At 45.6% G+C, this 26,099-nt stretch overlaps 2 protein-coding genes across 7 annotated transcripts in view; one reads left to right on the plus strand and one right to left on the minus strand.

The window, feature by feature from the left end:
- The window catches only part of CRYZL1 (crystallin zeta like 1), a 28,297-nt gene extending 4,950 nt beyond the window's left edge, over nt 1–23,347 (minus strand). The window contains exons 1-9 of one of the 4 annotated variants that reach the window (XM_073668363.1): nt 23,305–23,347; nt 19,258–19,329; nt 19,072–19,149; nt 15,344–15,416; nt 14,349–14,393; nt 13,098–13,166; nt 10,798–10,931; nt 753–864; nt 455–553 (exon numbers count right to left, since the gene is read on the minus strand). In XM_073668363.1, coding sequence (XP_073524464.1) covers nt 455–553; nt 753–864; nt 10,798–10,931; nt 13,098–13,166; nt 14,349–14,393; nt 15,344–15,416; nt 19,072–19,149; nt 19,258–19,323 — 676 coding nt within the window. In that variant the 5' untranslated portion in view covers nt 19,324–19,329; nt 23,305–23,347. Of the gene's footprint in view, nt 1–454; nt 554–752; nt 865–10,797; nt 10,932–13,097; nt 13,167–14,348; nt 14,394–15,343; nt 15,417–19,071; nt 19,150–19,257; nt 19,330–20,134; nt 20,452–23,304 lie in introns of those variants that run through there. The other 3 variants (XM_073668360.1, XM_073668362.1, XM_073668361.1) reach the window with 3 other exon arrangements.
- Nucleotides 23,348–23,503: 156 nt separating this feature from the next.
- ITSN1 (intersectin 1) overlaps nt 23,504–26,099 on the plus strand; it is a 107,943-nt gene continuing 105,347 nt past the window's right edge. For 2 of the 3 annotated variants that reach the window (XM_073668355.1, XM_073668356.1), the window contains exon 1: nt 23,504–23,702. The gene's annotated coding sequence lies outside the window, so the exon portion shown is untranslated. The remainder of the gene's footprint in view (nt 23,703–26,099) is intronic. The other variant, XM_073668357.1, reaches the window with a different exon arrangement.

The following is a 26,099-nucleotide window of genomic DNA, read 5'->3' on the forward strand; positions in this document are numbered from 1 at the left end:
TTAAAGTCCATGTGACTTTCTGATCGCTTTTTATTCCAATTTTTTTGGGAGAGGCCAAGTGACTAAACATCAGCGATTCTGTCATTTTGATTTTTGTTTTCTTTAGCCGTTCACTGTATGGGATAAATATTTCTAAGATTTCATTTGCTCGGACAGTTCCGCACACGGAGATACCATATTTGGATGAGTTTTTTAATCCACTGGGAGAATATACAATTAGAGCTGCTAATTCAATAACAGCATACAGAGATCCTAAAAAACTATGGTGCAGAAAGAATATTGGAAACATACAGAAAACTTTATATCATGTCATGAAGAACAGTTATTTATTAAAACCAAGTATCCCTTTAAAAAAAGCAAAAACAACAAAAAAAAAACCCACTAATTTTAGAGCTGATCAGAGGGACCCCAGGAAACTTAACACCTATCCCTTCCAGAACCGGATATCACTGACCTCCAGCATCGATGATTATGTCAAACCCCAGTCCTCCGGTCTCCTCGATGCCTTTGTCGGTCAGATTTACGTTGCCTTTAGACACATCAATAATACGGGCTGGAAACAAGAAGACACATTTGCTTACTTTGGATGGTTCTCATCACTTGAGTTCTTGGGTCTCATGGATAGAAAGTCGCTTTTTATAAAGCAGCCAATTTGAATAAGCAGAGCTGCAGTGTAAAGTTTAGGGGACACGGTGGACTTCTCTTATGAAATAGATTTCTAAAGCTAGACCTAGTACACGGGCAGATCTCACCTACAGGGGGTCTTATTTTATCCAGATACTGCTTGTCCTTCTCGCTGTGTGCGGTTGTGACCACAGTGGCTCCTCTATGATGGGACAGCTGAATAGCCAGCGTGCCAAAAGGCTGGAAAAATATATAAATTATAGTAGATCAGTAATATTAAAATACTAAAAGTCTATAGGATATAAAAGAATGAATGTGAAATAAAAATAGTAAAAGTACCAAAATATTAAATAGTAATACCATAAATTATTGTTCATTTATTCCGATGTAATATTTTATTTCATTATTATATCTTAAATATTACAATTTATATAAATAGAAAAGTAATAGTATATAAAAGTAATACAAAATAAAAGGGCACACTAATATTCATTTAAATTTGTACTATTTAATGTTAGTATTTTTCACTAGATCAGTAACCTAAAATAATTGTTATTTATCCTATTGCTATTCACTATTTGATTACTTAATTTTTTTACATTTATCTTATGTTCCTATAATAAGTAGATTTTTTATTTTTTTTAAATCCTCCATATAGTTTTAGAGATCTGGTCTTTTTTATTTGGTATTTTATGGTCCTTCCAAGGCAGCGTGGTTAACAGGATTCCAGGGGGGAGGGGCGGCGTGCTTCACAGGATTCCAGGGGGGAGGGAGGGGCGGCGTGCTTCACAGGATTCCAGGGTGGGAGGGAGGGGCGGCGTGCTTCACAGGATTCCAGGGTGGGAGGGAGGGGCGGCGTGCTTCACAGGATTCCAGGCGGGCGGCGTGCTTCACAGGATTCCAGGGTGGGAGGGAGGGGCGGCGTGCTTCACAGGATTCCAGGGTGGGAGGGAGGGGCGTGCTTCACAGGATTCCAGGGTGGGAGGGAGGGGCGTGCTTCACAGGATTCCAGGGTGGGAGGGAGGGGAGTGCTTCACAGGATTCCAGGGTGGGAGGGAGGGGAGTGCTTCACAGGATTCCAGGGGGGGCGGGCGGCGTGCGTCACAGGATTCCAGGGTGGCAGGGAGGGGAGTGCTTCACAGGATTCCAGGGTGGGAGGGAGGGGCATGCTTCACAGGATTCCAGGGTGGGAGGGAGGGGCATGTGTGGCACCCCAGGGGTCTGGTTTCCACAGTAACGGCAATGTTATGTCTGAGAGCAGGTGGGAGGTCTCTTGGTCAGGGATCCTGTGCATGCCACACCTCCTGCCCAGTCCTGGGAGGGGAAGAACTTCCCCTATAAAAACCTAGGGCTGAGGCAGGGTTAGTGAGTAGAGAAGAAGTAGAGACAGAGAAGAGAAGCAGCATAGGAAGAAACAACAGGAGCTCTGTGGGAGCAGTACTACAAAGAGTCAGGGGCTGGCAGCTGCAGAGCTCGCCCTGACTGAGAAGCTATCACCGGACCTGGAGTCCGAGGCTGTGGGGACTAACTCCTATCCAGCAGCAGAAACCGACCGGCAGGGGATTTCAGGTCCTCTGGCCAAGAAACCCGAAGGCACGGTCACACGCGTGGGACCAGCACCGCCGTCGTGGAGCGGAAGCTACTAGAAGGCCCCGAGTCACCGGCCATACGGGTGAGCACCACACGGTACACTCAGGGACGTGGGCTACTTATACCCGCCTCTAGCAAGGTAGCCAGAAGAGTACAGTTAGTTTGGGAGGCCTACAACTCCGCCTGGCCAGGGGAGATCCCATCTGCTCAAGGACTGACCAGGCCCCAATCGCTAGCCAGTACTCCGGGAGGGTCTATCTTTGTCACCAGTAAAGACCCTGAACTACACCGTACCGTCTCCGAGTGGTTCCTGCTACCCCCATCATCCACGTCGGCTGCCCTGAGGCCATACCCCTCCCGTTGGGGGTGATACTATCACGCTGCACAATCCTACCACCGGCCTCAGCGGTCTGCCCTGCAGCGGCAGCTCCTTCGCTGCATTCAACGGGTGGCGTAGTCGTACAACATCTACCACTAATACAGCGCCACTTAGTCTGACTCCCTGGGCACGGACCGGGTCACCGCCACGAGACTACAACCCTCAACAGATCCGGCTCCGGGTAAGCTCCCGCGTGCGCAACGCTGCGCGACACAGGCCCAGGGGTGCGTCAACTTTTGGCGTAGTCGGCAGGATTTCGTGCCCGCAACCACCGGGTACTGCGTGCCTGAAAAAGACTGTTCAAACTTACCAGTGGTGAAGATTCCCGCCATCCGGCGCCATCTTCAGCCTTCCTCCCGCCATCGGTGAAGATTCCCGCCATCCGGCGCCATTTTCAGCCTTCTTCCCGCCTTCCGTGGAGTTTTCCCGCCGTTGGACGCCATCTTGAAGACGCCGCGCGGGAAGAAGAGGGGCGTGGACTCCAAAAGCGCGCGAGAACTGAAGCCCCGCCTCACGTCCAGACGTCGCGTAAGGTCCTGGAAGGAGCCCAGCAGACGCTGACGTCACAGGAGCGCGACGGAAGGTCCTCAACCCTGACGATCCACTGCGGAGCCGCGGCCTACGGAAGAGGATCATCGCAAGGTAGGCCACGGTCCACTAGGGGGGAGAAGGATGTCGGATACGGAGGAGAGCTTCACCGCTTCAACCCCCGCCAGCGCCACCGCTGTTGCGGTCATGCCTTTCACCATGCCCTATATCCCGGGGGCAGCCTGGCTACCCCAGTACTCAGGGGAGTCACATACCCTGCATGACTTTAGAGAAAAGCTGGATAGCCTCTTCCAGGTGTATCCCCTCACAGAGGAGCAAAAAGTGAGCATCCTGGTGGCCCAATTAACCGGGGCAGCCCAAAGGGAGGTAAAGTCCTGGCCACCTGGGAGGAGGACTGTCGCAGAGATACTAACCCGGCTGAGGGACACCTTTGATACCCGCACCTCAGCCGAGATCAAGCTTAGATTCTACGGGTGCAAACAGCGGGCACATGAGAGTATAAGGGACTATGCCCTGAACCTACAAGAGGCCCTGAGAGCCATTAAGCAGACCGACCCTGACGGCGTGGGAGACGAGGACAGGCTGTTGACTGAACAATTTATAGAGGGTTTATATTGCAATACCCACCGAACCCAGTTGCGGGCAATGGCCTTACAGGACCCTCATCTGGGATTTGCACAGTTCAAGGACAGAGCCATCCGGGTGCTCCGAGAACCGGCACCAGGTGGCGTTGTGACCCACAGACGCCCCACTACCACTTACCACCAGGAGGCGGCACCCATCTCGGCAGGGCCTGTGGGAGCTGATGCGCAGGCTTTGAACAATGACCCGGCTCCAGACCTGCACCATCAGGTCCAAGAGCTAGCTAAAAGCGTTGCCGCGCTAACCCGAACTGTGCAGTCTTTACAGGTTTCCAATCCAGGGAAGATCCAGCTGGCATCCGGACCGGAGGACATCCCGTGGCGTCGACCAAGGAGGACCCCACCGGCCAGAGGAAGACCCAGCGACCGATACAACGAGGACGGACAACCCATCTGCCGCCGCTGCAATCAACCCGGACATATGGCAAGGTACTGTCCTTTAAACTGGCACAACCTGGGGTAGAGGGCCAAACCCCAGGAAAAAGATCATCAGGCCCATCGAACTGGCGCGACAGATATGTGGGAGGACGTCCAGTCTTGCCTGTGGTACTGGATGGCATCCCTATGAGTGCCCTATTGGACACCGGGTCACAGGTCACCACTATCCCGTACGTGCTCTTCAAGCAGTACTGGAATGACTCGGATATCACCCGCTACCCTGACGACGACTTGAGTATCATCGCCAGCAATGGTCAGCCCGTGCCACAGATTGGATTTAAAGAGGTGACCATTAAAATCGGTAGAGTCGAACTGGCAGCACAGGGACTGATCATTGTAGACATTGACAAACACGAGAGTCACCCAAAGATAACTCTAGGAACTAATGTAATTGAAAATTGTCTTGCAGAGGTGATTTTCCTTTTACAACAGGTTGCCAAGAACGCCAGCTCCGGCAAGCAGCGAGTGCTCCAGAAAGAGATCCGGGCACTGATGCGACGGCAACAGATAGAACTCTCCGGTGGTGAGATTGGTAGCGTAAGAATGTGTGACCCTTTCCCTATTGCCATGCCCCCAAAAAGTGAAATGATGATTTGGTGCCGGGCAGCTATTGGTCTGAGAGGTAGAGATTACCAGGCAATGGTAGAACCAGTTTACTCAGACAGTAGGCCGACCATTTTGACAGCACGGGGGGTGGTCAATGTACGCCATGGGAGGGTGCCCGTTCGCATAATAAATATCGGGAAGAGGGAAGTGTACCTGCCCCGGTATGCCACGCTAGCCAAATTGTATACCATCAATCAAAATTCCATACAGTCCGTAGAACCCTTGCCTCCATCTTCCCCGGAGGAAGGTAACGGCTCTAAAGAAACAATGGAGGACTGGTGTCAGCAACTACATTTGGGTACTGACTCCACTCCCTCACACCAGAAACAGGGAGTCTATCGGGTGGTTCAAGAGTACGAGAGAGTGTTTAGTAAACACCCGTTAGACTTCGGGCGAGTCAAAGGGGTAGAACACCACATCCCCACGGGAGACCATCCTCCCATAAAAGAGAGGTATCGACCCGTACCCCCTGCACACTACCAACACGCCAAGGGGATGCTTAGGGACATGAAGGAGGCTGGGGTGATCAGGGATAGCTGTAGCCCCTGGGCAGCTCCACTAGTCTTAGTCAAAAAGAAAGACAACACCATGAGGATGTGTGTAGATTACCGGAAAATTAACCGTATCACACACAAGGATGCGTACCCCTTACCAAGGATAGAGGAGTCTTTGGCTGCTTTAAGATCTGCTAACTTCTTCTCTACCTTGGATCTCACTAGCGGGTACTGGCAGGTTCCTGTAGCAGAGGCGGACCGGGAGAAGACCGCATTCACCACCCCGATGGGACTTAGCGAGTTTACCTGCATGCCGTTCGGACTCTGCAACGCACCGGGAACCTTCCAACGATTAATGGAGTGCTGTCTGGGCCACAGAAACTTCGAGACAGTCCTGTTGTACCTGGACGATGTCATCGTATATTCCAAGACTTATGAGGACCACCTGAAACACCTGGCGGAAGTGTTTTAAGCCGTAGCTTGCCAGAGCTTCGAGGTAAAACCCTCCAAGTGTCACCTCTTGAAACCAAAGGTGCAGTACCTGGGACACGTGGTGAGCGCTGACGGAGTGGCTCCCGACCCTGATAAGATCACCGCAATTAAGGAATGGCCAAGTCCCTCCAGTGTAAAGGAAGTGCGGCAGTTCCTCGGGTTGGTAGGCTATTACCGCAGATTCATCCCCGGTTTCACCAAAAAGGCAGATCCTATGCAGGACCTCATGATAGGCCAGTCCCGGAAGGCCAAGAACCAGAAGCCGCCCTTCAAATGGGAGAAGTTAGAAGAAGAGTCCTTCCGCCAGCTGAAGATGGCCCTCACGGGGGATGAAATCCTGGCGTACCCTGATTACAGCCAGCCCTTTATCCTCTACACCGACGCAAGTAACATCGGGCTAGGAGCCGTACTGTCCCAGATCCAGCAGGGGAAAGAACGAGTAATCGCTTACGCTAGCCGAAAACTGCGACCCACCAAAAGAAACCCTGAGAATTACAGCTCATTTAAGCTAGAGTTCCTGGCAGTGGTGTGGGCAGTCACCGAACGCTTTAAGCACTACCTCGCTTCTTCCCGGTTCACCGTGTACACGGATAACAACCCGTTGACACACCTGGACACGGCAAGACTCGGTGCCCTACAGCAGAGATGGATGGCCCGTCTGTCCAACTACGAGTTCACAATCAAATACCGGGCAGGACGCTCCAATACCAACGCGGACGCCCTGTCCAGGATGCCAAACCTACCGGACGTAGGAGAAGATCCAGAGGGACTGGAAGAAGTCGAACTCCCCGCGTTCCACCGTCATGGGACTATCCAGTATTCCCATCGGGTAAGGAGTAAGCAAGCCGCTACGTTTAACCCCTTGCCTCACTACAACTGGGAGGAAACGCAAGACAGTGACCCTGCCGTCCGGCTGGTAAAGGAGATGCTGACTCGGCCAGAGGCTCGCCTTGACCCAGACGCTCCGGAGGAAGCCAAGCAACTGTGGGCTGAGAAGAGTCGACTGTTCCTTTACAAGGGGAAGTTGTGCCGCAGAATGGTTAACTCCCGGACGCATGAACTAATCTGGCAAGTAGTGGTGCCACGGAGAGACGCAGCCATGGTGATGGAGGCATACCACGACGGGGCTGGACACTTCGGATGGAAGAAGCTGGAGTTCCTGCTGCGTGGGCGGTTCCACTGGGTAGGCATGAGGGGAACCATCGAGAGGTGGTGCAGAGACTGTGGCCCGTGCAACCTAAGAAGGAAGGACCGTGCCAGCCAGAAGACTCCCCTGCAGTCCATCGTCACCCGGCAGCCGTTGGAACTGGTAGCCTTGGATCATGTAAAACTGACCCCAAGCAGAAGTGGCTACGTCTACGCGTTAACCATTGTGGATCATTACTCCCGGTTCTTGGTTGTCGTCCCCGTTAAGGACTTAACGGCTCAAACAGCAGCTAGAGCCTTCCAGCAGCACTTCTGCCGTCCACACGGGTACCCGGACTAAGTGCTGACGGACCAGGGACCTGCCTTTGAAGCGGAGGTCTTCCAGGAATTCTGCAATCTGTATGGCTGCCGGAAGATAAGGACGACACCCTATCATCCGCAAACTAATGGACTTTGTGAGAAAATGAACCAGGTGGTAATGGATCTCCTGAAAACGTTGCCCCTGGAAGAACGCAGTCTGTGGCCTGAGAAGCTGCCCGATCTGGTGGACCTATACAACCACATCCCGGTAGGTTCCACCAACTGTACCCCGGCTTACCTAATGAGGGCGAGACCTGGTAAGTTACCTGTTGACCTGGAAATGGGAGTCCTGACACCCGAGGACACTTCCCCAGAAGCAGACTGGGACACAGAGAGGCAGCAGCAGTACCGGAAAGTACAGGAGAGCGTGGAGCGAAGTCTCTGTCAGGCTAGGGAAAGACAAGAGAAAACTTACAACCAGTATGCTCCCGCTGTTCCCCTGGTACCCGGAGAGCAGGTCTTGAAGAGGAAAAGACGGCTCCACAAGTTGGACGACCAGTGGGAGAAGGACCCGTACACCGTACTGCCCTCAAGCCACGAGAACCCGAAAGTCTGTACCATCAGTAAAGACGGAGGGGAGACCATAGCCATTGTATCCCGGGATCACCTGAAGAAGTGTCCTGAACAGCTACGGAACCCTGAAGAGGAACAAGAAGACCATCGACCCGTAGAGGAAAGGGAGGATATGGTTAGTACTGTGCTCGGAGACTTCCCTCGGTCCTGGACTCAAGTCAATGGTGCAGTTGTGGTACCCGTCCTCACGTTCCTCCAACCAGCATCCCAAGTGCCTACGGAGCAACAGGTAGAGCTGGAAGAGCAGCCGGTCCAGGAGGCAGAAGACTCCACACAAGCAGAACAGGAGGATCAACCCTCTGCTTATAGTGAGCCTGCCGTACCCCTAGTGAGCCAAAGAGCCGGTAGACAGCTGCCCAGTTTACCCTTGACAGCTCCTACACCCTGTAGTTCAGGGCTAGACAGTCAGCTCCGTAGGTCCACTAGGGCCACTAGAGGCCAGTTACCCGCACGTTGGAGGATTTGAAGTGTATAAATTGTTTTATTTGTGGTTACCTGTTTTTCTTGTTGCTTGTGTATAATTATGTGTTTCTAGTTATTTATACGAGTCCTTGGTGGATTTACCGGGAATCCTTGTACATGGTTGGAGCGTAACCTAGGAATGGACTAAAGACTGTTAAGGACTCGGGGCAGGACAGACCCCTACCTGGTTACGTCTCCCTGTTTTGGTGAAATGGACACCTTGCTTTTCTTCAAAGACTGCACCCGGTTGCGGACACGCCGTAACCATCTTTATGTGTTTTTCTTATTGTATTATTATTGTTTATACCTTGTTATGTTTTTCTAAAAATATGTTTAGTCCCGGAGTACTAAATTTCACTAGGGGGGAATGTGGCACCCCAGGGGTCTGGTTTCCACAGTAACGGCAATGTTATGTCTGAGAGCAGGTGGGAGGTCTCTTGGTCAGGGATCCTGTGCATGCCACACCTCCTGCCCAGTCCTGGGAGGGGAAGAACTTCCCCTATAAAAACCTAGGGCTGAGGCAGGGTTAGTGAGTAGAGAAGAAGTAGAGACAGAGAAGAGAAGCAGCATAGGAAGAAACAACAGGAGCTCTGTGGGAGCAGTACTACAAAGAGTCAGGGGCTGGCAGCTGCAGAGCTCGCCCTGACTGAGAAGCTATCACCGGACCCGGAGTCCGAGGCTGTGGGGACTAACTCCTATCCAGCAGCAGAAACCGACCGGCAGGGGATTTCAGGTCCTCTGGCCAAGAAACCCGAAGGCACGGTCACACGCGTGGGACCAGCACCGCCGTCGTGGAGCGGAAGCTACTAGAAGGCCCCGAGTCACCGGCCATACGGGTGAGCACCACACGGTACACTCAGGGACGTGGGCTACTTATACCCGCCTCTAGCAAGGTAGCCAGAAGAGTACAGTTAGTTTGGGAGGCCTACAACTCCGCCTGGCCAGGGGAGATCCCATCTGCTCAAGGACTGACCAGGCCCCAATCGCTAGCCAGTACTCCGGGAGGGTCTATCTTTGTCACCAGTAAAGACCCTGAACTACACCGTACCGTCTCCGAGTGGTTCCTGCTACCCCCATCATCCACGTCGGCTGCCCTGAGGCCATACCCCTCCCGTTGGGGGTGATACTATCACGCTGCACAATCCTACCACCGGCCTCAGCGGTCTGCCCTGCAGCGGCAGCTCCTTCGCTGCATTCAACGGGTGGCGTAGTCGTACAACATCTACCACTAATACAGCGCCACTTAGTCTGACTCCCTGGGCACGGACCGGGTCACCGCCACGAGACTACAACCCTTAACAGATCCGGCTCCGGGTAAGCTCCCGCGTGCGCAACGCTGCGCGACACAGGCCCAGGGGTGCGTCACATGCTTCACAGGATTCCAGGGTGGGAGGGAGGGGAGTGCTTCACAGGATTCCGGGGGGGGGGGGGGGGGGCGTGCTTCACAGGATTCCAGGGTGGGAGGGAGGGGAGTGCTTCACAGGATTCCAGGGTGGGAGGGAGGGGCGTGCTTCACAGGATTCCAGGGTGGGAGGGAGGGGCATGCTTCACAGGATTCCAGGGGGGGGGGCGCGTGCTTCACAGGATTCCAGGGTGGGAGGGAGGGGCGTGCTTCACAGGATTCCAGGGTGGGAGGGAGGGGCGTGCTTCACAGGATTCCAGGGTGGGAGGGGGGGCGTGCTTCACAGGATTCCAGGGGGGCGGCGTGCTTCACAGGATTCCAGGGTGGGAGGGAGGGGTGTGCTTCACAGGATTCCAGGGGGGAGGCGTGCTTCACAGGATTCCAGGGTGGGAGGGAGGGGCGTGCTTCACAGGATTCCAGGGGGGCGGCGTGCTTCACAGGATTCCAAGGGGGGGGGCGGCGTGCTTCACAGGATTCCAAGGGGGGGGGGGGGGGGGGAGTGCTTCACAGGATTCCAAGGGGGGGGGGGGGGGGGAGTGCTTCACAGGATTCCAAAGGGGGGGGGGAGTGCTTCACAGGATTCCAAGGGGGGGGGGCGTGCTTCACAGGATTCCAAGGGGGGGGGAGGGAAGTGCTTCACAGGATTCCAAGGGGGGAGGGGGGGCGTGCTTCACAGGATTCCAAGGGGGGGGAGGGAAGTGCTTCACAGGATTCCAAGGGGGCGGCGTGCTTCACAGGATTCCAAGGGGGCATGTCTTTTGGTTACTTTGCATAATTACCCTGTGAGCCACACCCCTTTGGTAAGGACCATATACAGTAGCACTAAATAAAAATGCCTGTATGACAGATTTAAAAACACAAAAAAGACTAATAAAAAGACAATCCATTGCCACTGGTGAAGAGGTTATCACCCGGCTTTACTAGTGGCAAATCTGCACAGGTAGTCAGAGGTAGATCCACCTGCTCCCAATCTTTGTAGCCATATTTTTCCCCTTTGCCACAAAAAAAAAATACTAAAAATAATAGCAGAATGATACGTACACTTGCTCCATCGGGTATTAGCACAGACTTTCCTGGGGCCAGGTGCGCCAGACTATGCAGGGCGGTATAGACACATAATCCATCCCGTATTGTTCCGGCCGCCTCCACCCAGCTCACCTTATCCGGCTTGTGAACTGGTAATGAGAATATCACACAGGAATTACTTAAATGGTCGCCATTTCATCAAACAATATAAATAGTGTAAGCAAATATAAGAACCTTAGTAACATACTGTATATTATCAGAGAAATATGCCAGTTTCTCCACTTAGCAGCCACTTCTTCCCCCTCCCCCCTAAACTCATCATCTATGTGGAAAAAACACTAAAATCTACCAGATCACTGAGGGATCAGATTACAGCTGCCTATTTAAGTCTATGAAGAGAGAAAGTGGAAAGAACAATAGGCAGATCACTTCCATTTTCTATTACGGTGTTTTATTTCATCCTGGATTCACAGCTACACTGCTGAATACCTATTATTGCCGGCCACTGTGCTATATAGAGCCAAGCAGAGGGGAAAATGGGTGATAAATTACTGCACTTGGTTCGATGTTGTTATCGGACCTGATTGGGTTCACATGGCGGTCTACCATCATATCCAGTAACCTACTTTCATACACCTCTATTCACCCGCTGTTAACTCTCGCACTGCTGACACTCAGAGATTTCACGGCGACACGTTGTTCTGCTGACGCTCACCTACTGGGATCATAATTTTTGTAGATTTCCTCGAGCTTCTCATAATCCTCTCCTGGGTGTCTGCAAATTTTTTTCTTTTTTTGGCATTGGCCATAAATCCTGGGTTACACCACTTCCCCGCCATAGCATGCATACCGCTTTATGTAGGAACAGAAAGGTCAGGAAATTTCCCAGCAGAACAGTAGTGTGTTTTTGTAAATGACCCTGTAAGTACATCGGCCTCCACTGTCAAAATTCACCAACTTGTACGCTCAAACAGCACTACTGCCCTCTGCAGAGAACTACCCTGCTGGCAGCACTGCCGTATAAGAGAGAAAAAAATCCTAATACTAACTCACCATGTAGATTGCATACTAAAAATATGGTTAAAAGGAGTTTTCCAGGATTAAAAAACAAACAAAAAACAAAAACAGTGCCACACTTGTCTACAGGTTGAGTCGGTATTGCATGTAAGCTGAATTAATCATGGTTAAGGGTGAGTTGCAATACCATGCTTGACCTGTAGACCATAGTGGCGCTATTTTTAGGAAGAAAGTACCTATGTTTTTCTAGTTCTGGATAACGTCTTTAAAAGTATGGCATTTTGGCTCAAAGTTGACTGTGGTGCGATCCACATCTTTTAATACAATGCAGATGAAAGAATTCATGTCTGGGAATGACTGAGATGACCCTGGACAGGAAAGACGGAGAAGAAGGACGGGGGTCCTGGAACAGGAAGCACAGGATACAGCAGCAGATGAGGGGGAACAGACACAATGCTGACACAGGAAGGATGAGCGAAAACAATGAAAGTAAGTGATAAAACGCTGCGCTCGTGATCGGTGGGATCACTTCCATAGATTTGCTTTCTAGGTGATCCAGGTTCAGGTCCCATTATTTTTTTTAAAACACATAATACAAAGACTTTACTTTTCCATTTTTCCATAGAAAAAGATTTTAATATTCTGCATTGAATCTGTGACTGCCGGATGGGTCTTGCTGGGAATATAGCTAGGGTGGGCTATCGGGGCAGGTATCCTAGGTCCATTGTGGAAGGGAGACCACCAACAAACCATTTTATTTGACCAAGATGTTAAAGAAGTTCATAAATACATAATTTTTGTTACTTGGTGTAAATGCCGCTGTTCTCCTGAATCCAGAGCTGTTTTTCTTTTGTTCCTGCTCCTGTCCCTTCTTGAGATATGGCCTCCTCTTCCATGTATAAAAAGTTTTTTTTTTTTTTTTTTTTTTTTTTTTTTTTTAAGCCAAGTGGGTGTGGTCCTCTCTTTGGGAGTCTCCTTGTGGACCAGGCCCACTTAGCTAAAAAGATGAGTGCGGAGCAGGATGTTAGGCAAGAATCAGGGAAATCATTATTCAGTGTGTACTGAGCGCTGAGGGTTCACAGCACCGCCCTCATGACTGTAGACAAGCGGCTGCAGGAAGAATAGGACATTTTTCTCCCTGCACCTGTGCGCACAATTAGACACCCACGTATATTTAAAACTTCATTTACCTGCATACTATCGTTGCAGGTAAATACTGTTTTTTTTTTTTTTTTTTTGCTGACTGGTTCCTTTAAAGACTTTGCAGAAACAAAGAAAATTACACATTTTTACTTTACCTAAATGATGCTCATGCATCCAGATGACATCACAAAGGCCGGACTCTTCAAAATCAAGAGGCAAAATCCCTGTAAGATAAAAATAGTAATAAACAATAAACTTCATTCCCATGTGCTTATATAGTCACATCTGAATTAGGCCATAAACAACCCACATCTGATCATTCCCAGGAAAGACCATCCGCTAAGAATGAAGAAGACCAAATCTACCTAAAGTGCTCGTATGGAGATATCAGAAAATGACGCCCGAACCCGTAAAACGGAAATCCCAACAATGAGAAAACAAGCTCATTTTTTACATTTCTGATAAAAAGAATATGATCCTGATTTAGCAAGCAGTTTTCTGGCATTAAAAAAAAATGCTTGAAAGGTCACAACATTTTTGCACAATGTGAATTTGGGCAAATTTTTTTTTTTTTTTTTTTTTTTTATACAATTTTTGGAGTTTTTACTCCAGTCCTGGCCATCTCTGACAACTTTATGATAAGTGAGAGTAAGGGTGAAATGGGTCAAATTCATCATAATTTACGCCACAAAAGGTGGCATAAAATTATGACAAACACATTCCAGTCCCTGGCTGGAGTAATATTTCTTTAAGTTGAAAAAAAAGCTCAAAATTAATTAAAAAAACAATTTATTTATTTTTTACACTATACGTCTAAAAACTAACAGGCGGGTAGTTGGTTTCTACCTGCCTGTTGTGCACGGCGCCGATCTGTCGACACAGAGTGTTCACGGACCGCTCCTGCCAGCGATTCAGCGGCTTCCGCTGACGTCACGTCGACAGGGCAGCGGCTTCTCTTCCGCTCTGCTTTGTCGATGGCGCACCACTGTCAACGTTATGCTGATTGACAGCCGGCTCCCCGCTGCAGAACAAAAGCGCCATCTGCTGTCCACTCAAGATAATTTCTGTAACATAAGCCTGCAGCTGTTGTATACTCCGACAGAAATTGTTGGGACTTTCATAATAAGAATATTAATTTATCTAATTTCCATCTGAAACAACTTTATATGTGGTTGAATAATTCCTTTAAGCAAAGAGAGTGCAGAAACACATGGACTCCAGGATCAGACTGCACAGGGTGTGTTTGAAGTTAATAACCACAGAGACACATAGTTTGGCACAGGAGCTGCATACAGAAAACGGTGACAGATTTTTTTAAATCAAAATTAATTAACTTCAGACACTAGCAAAGCATGAAGAAATCCAGTCATAATTAGGTTGCCTTTCGGCATAATTCGGACACTCACCTACAACTTCATCATCTGGCTTAAAGAAGGATACTTTAGGTCCCACTAAAGTAAAAAAAAAAAATAAAATTGCCTTTAATATCCGAGATACGTTTAGGACGTCTTAGAGCGTTGTGTAAATCTAGTGTTGCTTATGCTGTATTCACCAATACCTGTTGAGGAATAAGCAGTGGGCAGTGTCTGGTGTCATTCGCGGTCACTTTCTGCACTGCCAGATAAAAGTTTACAGGGATCGTCGTTTTTAGACAACACATTTTTATTTGTTGGCCTCCTAATATGCTGAGCATAGAGTTTGCCTCTGTTTAGCCCCCGAGCCATTGTCTGAAATTACTTTTTCATTTCCCTACAGCTCCCCCGCAGGAGAAAAGAAGTATCACACAGTTCCAACTAAAATCATGTAATGTGCAGGGTCTTATTATAACACAAAATATGTTCTGTGTAGATGGTGTCCGCTGTAGTAAAATACACGGGGGTGCTGAATCCCCTCTTAACAAGCTTAGAATTCTGCAATAGGATATTGGGGTTTCTAAATTATATAGACAAATGGTTCAGCTGCGTCAGACTAAAATGGAGATTATCATTCACATCTACCTTATCTCTCTTTCCCCTAAACAGCTCATTATTCCCCCCCCCCCCCAAAATCAAAAGAACGGGGCTCTGCAACGCCAGGAATGAGTAGAGGTGCACAGACTCCCATTACTGTCTATGGGACTTCTGGCCGAGTGCCGTGCTCAGCAGTCCCATAGACAATGAATGGAGCGGATCTCCACTCCATTCAGGACAAGGATGTAACACCCTGATCTTTGGATGCCTGGGGGTCCCAGCACTCAGACCCCTGGCGATAAGCAAGCTAGAGTAGGAAGATAACTTTTTTTTTTGGGGGGGGGGGGGGGATAGCCCAAGACTGCAATAAAAGAATAAAAATGTATAAAACACAAACAAAGAAATACATTTTACCCAATGCACCGTAATGTGCGATAATCACCCGCACTCACCTTCCAGGATCACTCCGGCTATGTCTCTCCCCACTGGAACATATTCTTTGCTTTGATAAAATGCTGAAATAAGCTGAATAAAGGTAAAAAAAAAATCTATGACTTCCCTTATTGGATAATATTCACACTAGAATGAGCTACAGTATATCCTGCCCCTAAGCCATAGCGATATAAAGAAAATCTATACATCTCCACCTGGAGAAACCTAGGAGAAAGAGTAGTCAGAAAACGACCTAGTCTGTCAATCGGGTTTTATGTTAATGGATTTTTTTTTTTTGACTATTTTTTCCCCCATATCATTATCTTTAAGTAAAAATAAAATACAATACATGTCACTAGGCCAAATATTAGACTCCTACTTCCTGTTCTTTACATGGACATTAGCAGCAGTAGACTCAACCAGACCCCATATATTTGTATTATCTAGCAGTATCCGAACATGCTGTAATCTGGAAAAAGAGGAGGAGGTGAGCTGTGATATCACCCATTGTGAATGATGGATCCTGTGTTATCTACTGTATATAGAGGTATTATCAGTCATTGTACAGGAGAAGGTGAGCTGTGATATCACCCATTGTGAATGGCAGATCCTGTGTTATCTACTGTATATAGAGGTGTTATCAGTCATTGTACAGGAGGAGGAGGTGAGCTGTGATCTCACCTATTGTGAATGGTGGATCCTGTGTTATCTACTGTATATAGAGGTGTTATCAGTCATTGTAGAGGAGGAGGAGGTGAGCTGTGATATCACCGATTGTGAATGGTGGATCCTGTGTTATCTACTGTATATAGAGGTGTTGGTGTATGAATAGATGAAGTTTTACAGATAGAAATGTAATAGAGATACAGCGAAAAGTATTGCCTCACTGGATATTTTAGAATTACTAGTCAACTTTAATCAATTTACGTTTCAGTTCAGACTCCCAGGTTTTTTCTTTGCAGTCTAGTGTGCTTTAGTGCATTTAAGGGTGTGGCCGCCCTTTGTCTGAGTTGAAAGGTTCATTCTGCCTCCCAGGTCTATGTCTCTACTACGGGTTCAGTCTCTCTGCCCTTATCCATATGTATGTCACTTGACAAATGATAAGATTTTAATATTAGAGTTAGGACTGTCCCATAAGGGTTACCGTGAAGTGGTGGGATGGCTTTTACATTATTTTGATTAAAATTATGTTAACTAAATACCCTTTATTATTTATCATTATTTTTGCACTGTGTGATTTACCCATTTACTTCCAGTTATTTGGGTATTTTGCTTGTTTTTGGTTTTTCTCTGTATATAGAAGTGTTATCAGTCATTGTACAGGAGGAGGAGGAGGTGAGCTGTGACATCACCTATTCTGAATGGTGGATCCTGTGTTATCTACTGTATATAGAGGTGTTATCAGTCATTGTACAAGAGGAGGAGGAGGTGAGTTGTGACTTCACCTATTCTGAATGGTGGATCTTGTGTCATCTACTGTATAGAGGGGTGTTATCAAGCACCGGATGACAATGATCAATGATAATGAGACAGTTGAAATTTTCCCTGTATAAAGCAGAACGTATAAGCCTAGAGAAAAGTGCAAGATTTTTTTTATTCTTAATATGAAAAATTATCACAATTTTAAATAAATATATTTAACAAAAAAAACTGATATAAATAATTGATCACATTCCAATTCATATTTCTTTTAACATTATGTCACTGAACTGTCATTTATGCAGGTATTCTATAATATGATACATAACGGGGTTTTCACTGATGGGACCCCCAGTGATCACACATACATACTGCTGTCTATTCATTGTCTATGGACTGCCAAATAGCCGAGACTCTATTCATCTGTCTCTGCCAGTCCCATAGACAACGATTGGAGTGGTAGTGCAGATGCTTAACCAAATATTTATTTACACGGGGTACTCAAGACCCTTCCGTTGGAGATCAATAGGCGTCATGGCTGTGGGCCCCCCCCCAACAGCGGTTAGACACTTATTACCAATGGTGTGAATAGGAGGTAAATGGTTTTTTTTTAGCGTGATAACGCCTTTAAAAAGGAGTGTAATCAGAATGTGTTGAACACTATATGAAGTGAGAAGTGATTGGGAGAGATACAGGGAAGACACAACCCGCTCATCAGATGGAGACATAGCTTTCATCTCTAATCTCTGTGAATGATCCATACTTCCCAAAGATGTCATAAAGAGAAGTTAAAGGGCATTTGTCAGCAGGTTTTTGTTATGTAATCTGATAGCAGCATGATGTAGGGGCTGAGACCCTGATTGCAGCGATGCGTCACTTACTAGGCTGGTTGTTGTTTTGATAAAATCAGAGTTTTATCAACAGGAGATTATCACTCCAGGACTAGGTGTCTCGTGCCTCATGGTTCAACCACACCGACAACTCTGATTGGCAGCTTTCTGTGTACACTGTATATTTACAGAAAGCAGCCAATCAGTGGTGGTGGGCGGGGTTACACACAGCTTAGCATTCTGAGCTCTGCTAGATCTGCAGGAGAAAAAAAAAGGGATTCTATCACAACTGCTGCACCCAGTAAACTAAGTGATACATCACTGGAATTGGGGGTCTCAGCCCCTATATCAGCTTGCTCTCAGAATACATAGCAAAAACCTGCTGACAGATTCCCTTTAATTTTTTTTTTGGAAGTTTTGGGGGCATTATGGGGCAAAACAGGGATGGGACTTAAAATGTTCCACTATTTGGAATTTAACCATTGCCATCTTACTTTATGATCAACAGTGGTTCAACCTCCGGGATCGCAGTGCTGACTCTTAAGGTATGTGACCACGATCCGGAGCCACTGTGGCCCCGATGCTGCAGAATGGCCGCACCACTTCCGGCCTCATTATGCAAATGAATGTCCGCAATTTTTTTTTTTTTTCACATGCGGACTTTGATGATAGATGTTAGTCTATGGGCAAAGTCCACATGTGGACCCGCAAGAGAAATTGACATGCTGCGGTCCTGAAAGACGAGCCACATGTCAGTTTCCGCGGATGACCCACAGGTGCACGGAGACGCATATCGGACATGGGATTTCTAGAAATCCATCCACTATGCTGTAACATCTGGCCGCTGCGGGTTTGACGCTGCATAAATATGCAGCGTCAAAACCGCAGCAAATCCTGATCATGGGCACATAACATACCCTTAAAGGAGTATTCCCATCTCCAAGATCCTATCCCAATATATAGTAGGTGTAATATTATTAGCAAATACCTCCAATTAGAAATGTAGTATAGTTCTTCTGATTTGCTATGTCACTTTCCCCTTGTGCAGGGCATTGCAGTAGCTTAGGTACCCATGATTACGACTGCTAACAATTAACTAAATGTCACTATGTGTGCAGTGCTACTGCAATGCCCTACACACTGGATAAGCGACATAGTGAATCAGAAGAACTAGACTACATTTCTAATTATTTATTAATGTCATTATTATTACACCTACTACATATTGGGATAGACATTAGACTAAACATCGGCCGAACCGGCTGATATCAACAGGTTTATCCGACAGTCGAATGAGTATGGGGTGGTGGGGGGGTCTCCCGACTGTCCCCTGATGAATGATGTTGGGGGACAGAAGTATCCAGAATGTTCAATTTCAGACTTTCGATTCTTTTGTTCTCCAAGACATCATTGGTTTAACTAACATTCGTCTGACAGCCAACCGATGTGTATGGGGGGCTTTACTGTATTTATTTACCATGAATGCACTGGACAGATACCTTAGTATTTATGGGGGTCAGGGCACAGGCTTTCACTTGTAGTTTCACATGATAGTCACTAGGTGAAGACGCAGGTTCCTGAGAAATATAAAGAAATCCGGAAATTATATAAATGAACAGGTAAAAAAAAATAAAATAAATAATGCACTTAAAATCTGTATATTCCAGAAATGAAGGACTCCTTACGTTTTCCTGAAACACAAACGTCTCCTCATCCCGGGAGGTGGTAATTCTGTAGTACAGCCCTTTCATGCCGACCTAGAGCAAGGAGAGGATTAGAGGTGTGCCAGATAAAAGACATGGGGTTCCCTGCCGCAGCTTCATAAGAAAAATCACAGGACCCCCAAGACCACTTTGATTGACAGCCGCCTTTGCAGTGCATCAGTCAGTCAGATAGGTGGCGTGCTGACAGCTGCCGCTCACTACATGCTAACCGGTGGCTGCATGCCGGCCGACCACCTTCCCCTTTAAACCCTATATCTGCAGGTTAATAGCTTTTTCCGGCCTGACCGATTCCTTTTAAATTTCTGTACCACTTTTACAGACGGTTTCTCTGCACTTTCAACTTAGATGTGGTCCGTGGTCATATGTCGGATTTAAAAAAAAAAAAAAAAATTAAAAAAACTCTCCGGCCACAATGAGCTCACTGATAGATTTTCTGTTGACTCATTCAGCAGCCAGCAATAAACAATGCAACAAAAGGCTGTGCAAAATTTCTAATGAAAACCCAAAACACAAATTACTTTTTTTTTTTTTTTTTTTTTTAGCCAAATATACAAGCATTTAGGTAAGAAAAAAAATGCAACCAAAAGTGGACAAAACTGAAAAACGACAGACGCAATTTTTAGCAGCTTAGTGCAAACTATCGCGACATCCTGTAATCTAGCAATGCCGTGATTTTATCTAGACATTTGTGAAATACTGCATTTTTTTTTACATGGTGGCAAAACCCATCTTGGCGCCATTCCTCATAGATTGAGCCACCAAAGTAAAAATAGGGATTTTTTTAATTCTTTTTTTTTTTTTTAAAGCAAGCGGCTGTAATAAGACACAGGAAACGCACAGTGCACGGTATAAATACCCGGCTGGATCAGGTCTCAGGATTTCAGGGCGACAGAATACAACACAGATCTAGAATGCGGAAAACAAAGCTGCTGTGTCAGCAGGACATGGCGCAGAAAACAGGAACCCTTGTGAACCGGGCTGTGCTCCAGAGCTGCGCTCCCAGCCTCTCCTCACCCTATGGCTTCTCAGCTGGAGAAGTGAAATCTCTTATTTTTCCGCTGCTGAATGGGTCTGGAGGAAAGTGGAAGAGGAGGAGTCGCCACGAGCAGCGAGGGTGGAGAACAGCCATTAACCCTCCACCGTCACTGCAGGAGAGTTCCAGGCATAACATATCACAAAAACTGATATTTTTTTTTCAACTTTTTAATTTCTTTGCTGCATGCTTTATTATCGGTAGCAAATTTTTCCTTTATTGCGTTCGGAATAAAATACTATCTTATATATAATAAAATTCTAAAGAAAGTTAGAAAAAAATTTTTTTAGGAAAAATTTTGCCAAGAGCAGGCGCACAGAATGCAGAATATGACAAAATTGTTGCTACAGTGTTGTAGGTCCATGTGTTTGTTTTACGGACGCAAGGGACATATATGCACCTTTTTTCATCTGTGTGATGGAACATTGTTCACACAATTGCATCAATTTTATCAAGTGTCAAAAATAGTTAAAAAATAAAAAAATAAAAATTCAGATATACACAGAAAAGTAGTGCATGCTGCAAAAATTAGCAGAAAATCGTCTGAGTTTTCTGGATAAAGTTCGGACAGTTTTTCATACGCTCATCTGCAGCCGGCCTAAAAATGGACAAACTGACCAAACAAAATACCGATGAAAATCTGATGGAAATCGATCTAGTTTTTTTTCAGGTACAATATAAAAACAAAAGACGTCTTTTACTGCTTCTGCTCCAGTTTCCTCTAGATGCCCCTTCTGCAATGGTTGCTGCCCCCATAGAACTAGCCAAATATTCATGAGTGTAGAAGTCGACCCTCCATATTCACAGGGGTCCATCCGTCATATTCACGCGTGTTCATCCATCATATTCACACGTGTCCATCCGTCATATTCACACGTGCCCCTTTCAAAGCATTTTTGTTAATTGCCATTTCCTGTAACTTTGATACAAAATGTAAGGAAAATTCCAAGCTCCATCACACACGGACAACACATTGCACTGAAATATGCTTGCCTGAACAAGCCCTAAGGCTGCGTCAGCACATATTCACACACGTCATTTCTATTTTCTATAAGAAACTTCTTTTTTTGAAGGCAAAAAATTCTGATGAGTATTTCCAGCATAATCTGCTTCAGGGAAAGCTGCTTTTTTTTCTTTGAGTTTTTTAGGCTTTTTTTTAGCTCTTGAATTGGGGGGTTTTGAAGAGATTTTGGAAGCTTTTTTTTTGCAGCCTTTTTATTTACCAATGTCAAAAATGGAGAGAACTCCAAGAGGAATCCAATTCTAAGAAGTAACGCGTCACTTTTTCCCGAGGGACGTTTTTCAAAACCTGATTGGAAAAGAAAGCTCAAAAAAACTGGTCACAAAGTAGATTTTCTATTGATATTAATAGCAAGAGTATTCAAAGTCCTTCTACGTGGAGTGTGAATGCCGCCGTACGCTGTGATACATGAACTTACGTTCAGTCCGTCTGGAATTGCGAAAGTAAAATCCGATGTGGATTACAGTATCAGACGTGTCCATGTTGTTTGGACGCATCTCATTCACATAAAATCTGCAGTGTGTGGATTTCTGTGGATTTTCACCCCTTTTAACCCCTGGACGACATGAAGCATGCCACCACTATATAGTGTGGTCTCAATCCATAGAGCGCAGGTGTCGGCTGTGTTGTACAGCCGACATAGGAGAGTAACTGCTGTGATTGGAACTGGCTCTGATCACAATAGCTTAACCATTTAGATGCCACTGTCAAGCGTGAAAGCAACATCTAGGGGGTTTAGAAAAGTATGGGTATGGCACTTTCGACTCCCATTGCTCCCCTCCGCTGCAGTTGCAGGGTGAAGATAGGTTGTTATGGGAGTCTCTCTGTCTGCCATGTTACTACTCCAATGGAGTCCTACTTGTGGGCTTCTTCTTCACTCTATGTGACTGCAGACTTGTGAATCCTCACAGTGTGCGCACTGTCAGGATTCTCTGGGAGCGAGAGGTCATGTGACTGCAAGTATGAGATTTGCATGCTTTTGGCCACATTCTGACTAGACGTGTCTGGCCTCGCACGACTAGTCGGCATGTGACTGCATGTGTACAAATTGCCCTGGAGAATCCTTACAGCGTGCACGGTGAGGATTAACAATCTATGTGACTGCAGAATTGAGCCCCCGAAGCCTGGACAACCCCTTTAATTATACATTAGACTGCGATATTACAGTATCGCAGCGTATTCTGTAGGCAATCAAGCAATTATATGTTCACGTCCGAGCCCTGGGACCCCCACCACCTCTGTACTATGTCCGGCGGTCCCACACTGCTACATTCACATGGGGATCTTCAGATGTTGGGATCGCTGGGGGTAACAATGGTCAGACCCCCAGATATTGGGTCGTTATCCCCTATGGAAAGTGCGATAACTTCCAAACGTGAGAATACAAATATGGGAGTCTAAAAAATTAACATATCACCTGGAACATAATTGTCCGAACTAATAAAATATAAAAAAATATTTATGCCGCACAATGAATACCAAAAAGGGAGGAAAAAATTTATGTCAGAAAGAGTTTTTTGGTTTCGTCACCTATAGCAACCATTTATTACCCATAGCAACCATTTATTACCATAGCAACCATTTATTTTTCAGCCTGGGAGTGGATAAAGAGGGGTATTCAGGGATAACGGGACTAGAGAGGGCGGGGCAACATCTGCACAAACAGCAGCCTTAGCTGCTGTGTCACACATCACGTGATCGCACACGCACCGCCCCTCCAGCGGCCATTTTACATTCTGGCAAGGGTCAAATACCTTACGTCTGCTCTACCAGTCCGTTCGCGTCGTAAAAATATTCCAATCGCGATATGATTTACGTCGCTTTCTGCACTATCAGGTAAAAATGTATTTTTAACTCTCAGGTAAAAAGTCACAGTCCGTACCCCGACACTGATATAAAACAACAAAAGCGGTAATGTCTGTCACGTCTTGTAATAAATCACTCCGGAGCCCACCTCCCGCCTTCCTCTATATAATGTGAAGGGTCAGCACTGGAAGAAAGATTTTATGCCCGGATAAGAAATGGCCGCTGTAGAGCAGCTGTCGCAATCACGTGCTCCGGGCTCCCTGCTGATGACGTCAGAAGCTTGCCGCAACGACGCGCGGAGAAGAACAAAGTTTCTGATAGGCGCAAGCAGGAAGTGGGCGCGGCTGAGACTGAAGCTGATTGGTTGCTTGACGTTAGGGCGTCAGAGCGAGCGGGTTATGGTGTGCCGTCGTCGTAGTAGGTAGGAGCTGGGAGGTGCTGCGGGTGAGGGACCGACAGCTGAGCTCATGTCTCACCGGAGCCGCCACTGCGCTGCCTGAATGACCCCGGGCCGGGTCCAACGCCTAGTGCACAGAGCGCTATGAGGTGAGAGGCCTGCAGGGTGACCCCAAACAGGTGTGCACTCATTCATCAAACGTGGATGGGGGGAGGAGGAGGTGACCGCTGCCTGGTTTAGATTATGTGTAGGGGTGAGGAAAGGGTTAACAGCCAAAATAACATTGACACCCGAAAAGGGGCACATAGGGGTCTACAGGGTGAGCGGTGCCGGAGATGTGAGCTCATGTTATTACAGCATAGCATAACATTCTAGCGATATTATAGCGTTACATTATGGCCATATTATATTATAGCGTTACATTCTAGCCATATTATAGCGTTACATTATAGCCATATTATATTATAGCGTTACATTCTAGCCATATTATATTATAGCGTCACATTCTAGCCATATTATATTATAGCGTTACATTCTAGCCATATTATAGTGTTACATTATGGCCATATTATATTATAGCGTTACATTCTAGCCATATTATATTATATTATAGTGTTACATTATGGCCATATTATATTATAGCGTTACATTCTAGCCATATTATATTATAGCGTTACATTCTAGCCATATTATAGCGTTACATTCTAGCCATATTATAGCGTTACATTCTAGCCATATTATAGCGTTACATTCTAGCCATATTATAGCGTTACATTCTAGCCATATTATAGCGTTACATTCTAGCCATATTATATTATATTATAGCGTTACATTCTAGCCATTTCATATTATAGCGTTACATTCTAGCCATATTATAGCGTTACATTCTAGCCATTTTATATTATAGCGTTACATTCTAGCCATATTATAGCGTTACATTCTAGCCATATTATATTATAGCGTTACATTCTAGCCATATTATATTATAGCGTTACATTCTGGCCATATTATATTATAGCGTTACATTCTAGCCATATTATATTATAGCGTTACATTCTAGCCATATTATATTACATTATAGTGTTACATTATGGCCATATTATATTATAGCGTTACATTATGGCCATATTATATTATATTATAGTGTTACATTATGGCCATATTATATTATAGCGTTACATTCTAGCCATATTATATTATAGCGTTACATTATAGCCATATTATATTATAGCGTTACATTATAGCCATATCATAGCGTTATATTATAGCGTTACATTATAGCCATATTATATTATAGCGTTACATTATAGCCATATTATAGCGTTACATTATAGCCATATTATAGCGTTAGATTATAGCCATATTATAGTGTTACATTCTAGCCATATTATATTATAGTGTTACATTCTAGCCATATTATATTATAGTGTTACATTCTAGCCATATTATATTATAGTGTTACATTCTAGCCGTATTATATTAGTGATATAGTGATATTATATTAGTGATATATTATAGTGTTAGTGATATTAGATATTATTTGTGTTATGTCTTTGTTGTATTGTATTATATTGCTGTTATTAGTGTCATGGCATGTTTTATTATATATTTGTTATATAAATGTATATAATAGTGTATTGTTGTATCGACTGTTGCCGTGTCTGATATGGTATATGTACCACTGTGCCATTATATGGTGTTATAGGGTTGTATGTTAATAGATTTTCCTGTTATTGTATTTGCCGTACAATATATTTGTATTTTGGTGTTTAATGTTGTTATTTTCCATATTACAGTGTTTCATATCTTTTTGTGTACACGGTATTCCTGTTGTGTGTTTTATTATACACAAAAAAATAAATGTTCAGCTCACCTGATTGTGGGGAAGCTTTGAACTCTTAAGATGTGCAGGGATGCGGAGTCCCCAATTGAAAGGCTAATAGAGAACATGAAAAAAAAAGCTGCAATCTTGTCCAGCACTCAATTTCCAAATAAAAAAAAAAAAAAAAGTTTTATTGATCCATTAAAAGATACAAAAAACACACAAGTTTAAAAACAGGACCATTCTACGCGTTTCAAACCATACATATTTCTAAGATCAAAACACGTAGGTTTATTTTCTCGGGTTCTGTCTTTTTTTTTTTTTGTCTTTTTAATAAATTAAAACTTTTTTTTTTTTTTTCCTTTGGAAGTTGGAGATAACAACTGATATTTTTATTATACTAGTGTTTGATACTGTATTATAGCTTTTAAATATCTTGATTTTATTACCTGTGGAGGTCCGATCATCACCCGTCCTGATAATGTCTGTTATAATAAATATTTTTTTTTTCCACGTGAAATAAGAATTCTGGAGCTTTTTTTATTTTTTTAATTCTGCACTGGATGTTTCTCTGTTGTTCCTCCTGGAAGTTTATGAATAAATTGCCAAATGGGCGTAAACTGTTGGGGTGGGGGATGTTCCAGCACAGAAAAGCTCTGTCCTGTCAGAGCTGATTGATTAGGGATATGCCCCTTAAACATGAAGGATGATAGTCCGCCAGCTT

The sequence above is a fragment of the Phyllobates terribilis genome, unplaced genomic scaffold (assembly GCF_046119375.1).
Source record: "Phyllobates terribilis strain yellow unplaced genomic scaffold, ASM4611937v1 Scaffold_2__4_contigs__length_985480577, whole genome shotgun sequence".
Lineage (NCBI taxonomy): Eukaryota > Metazoa > Chordata > Amphibia > Anura > Dendrobatidae > Phyllobates > Phyllobates terribilis.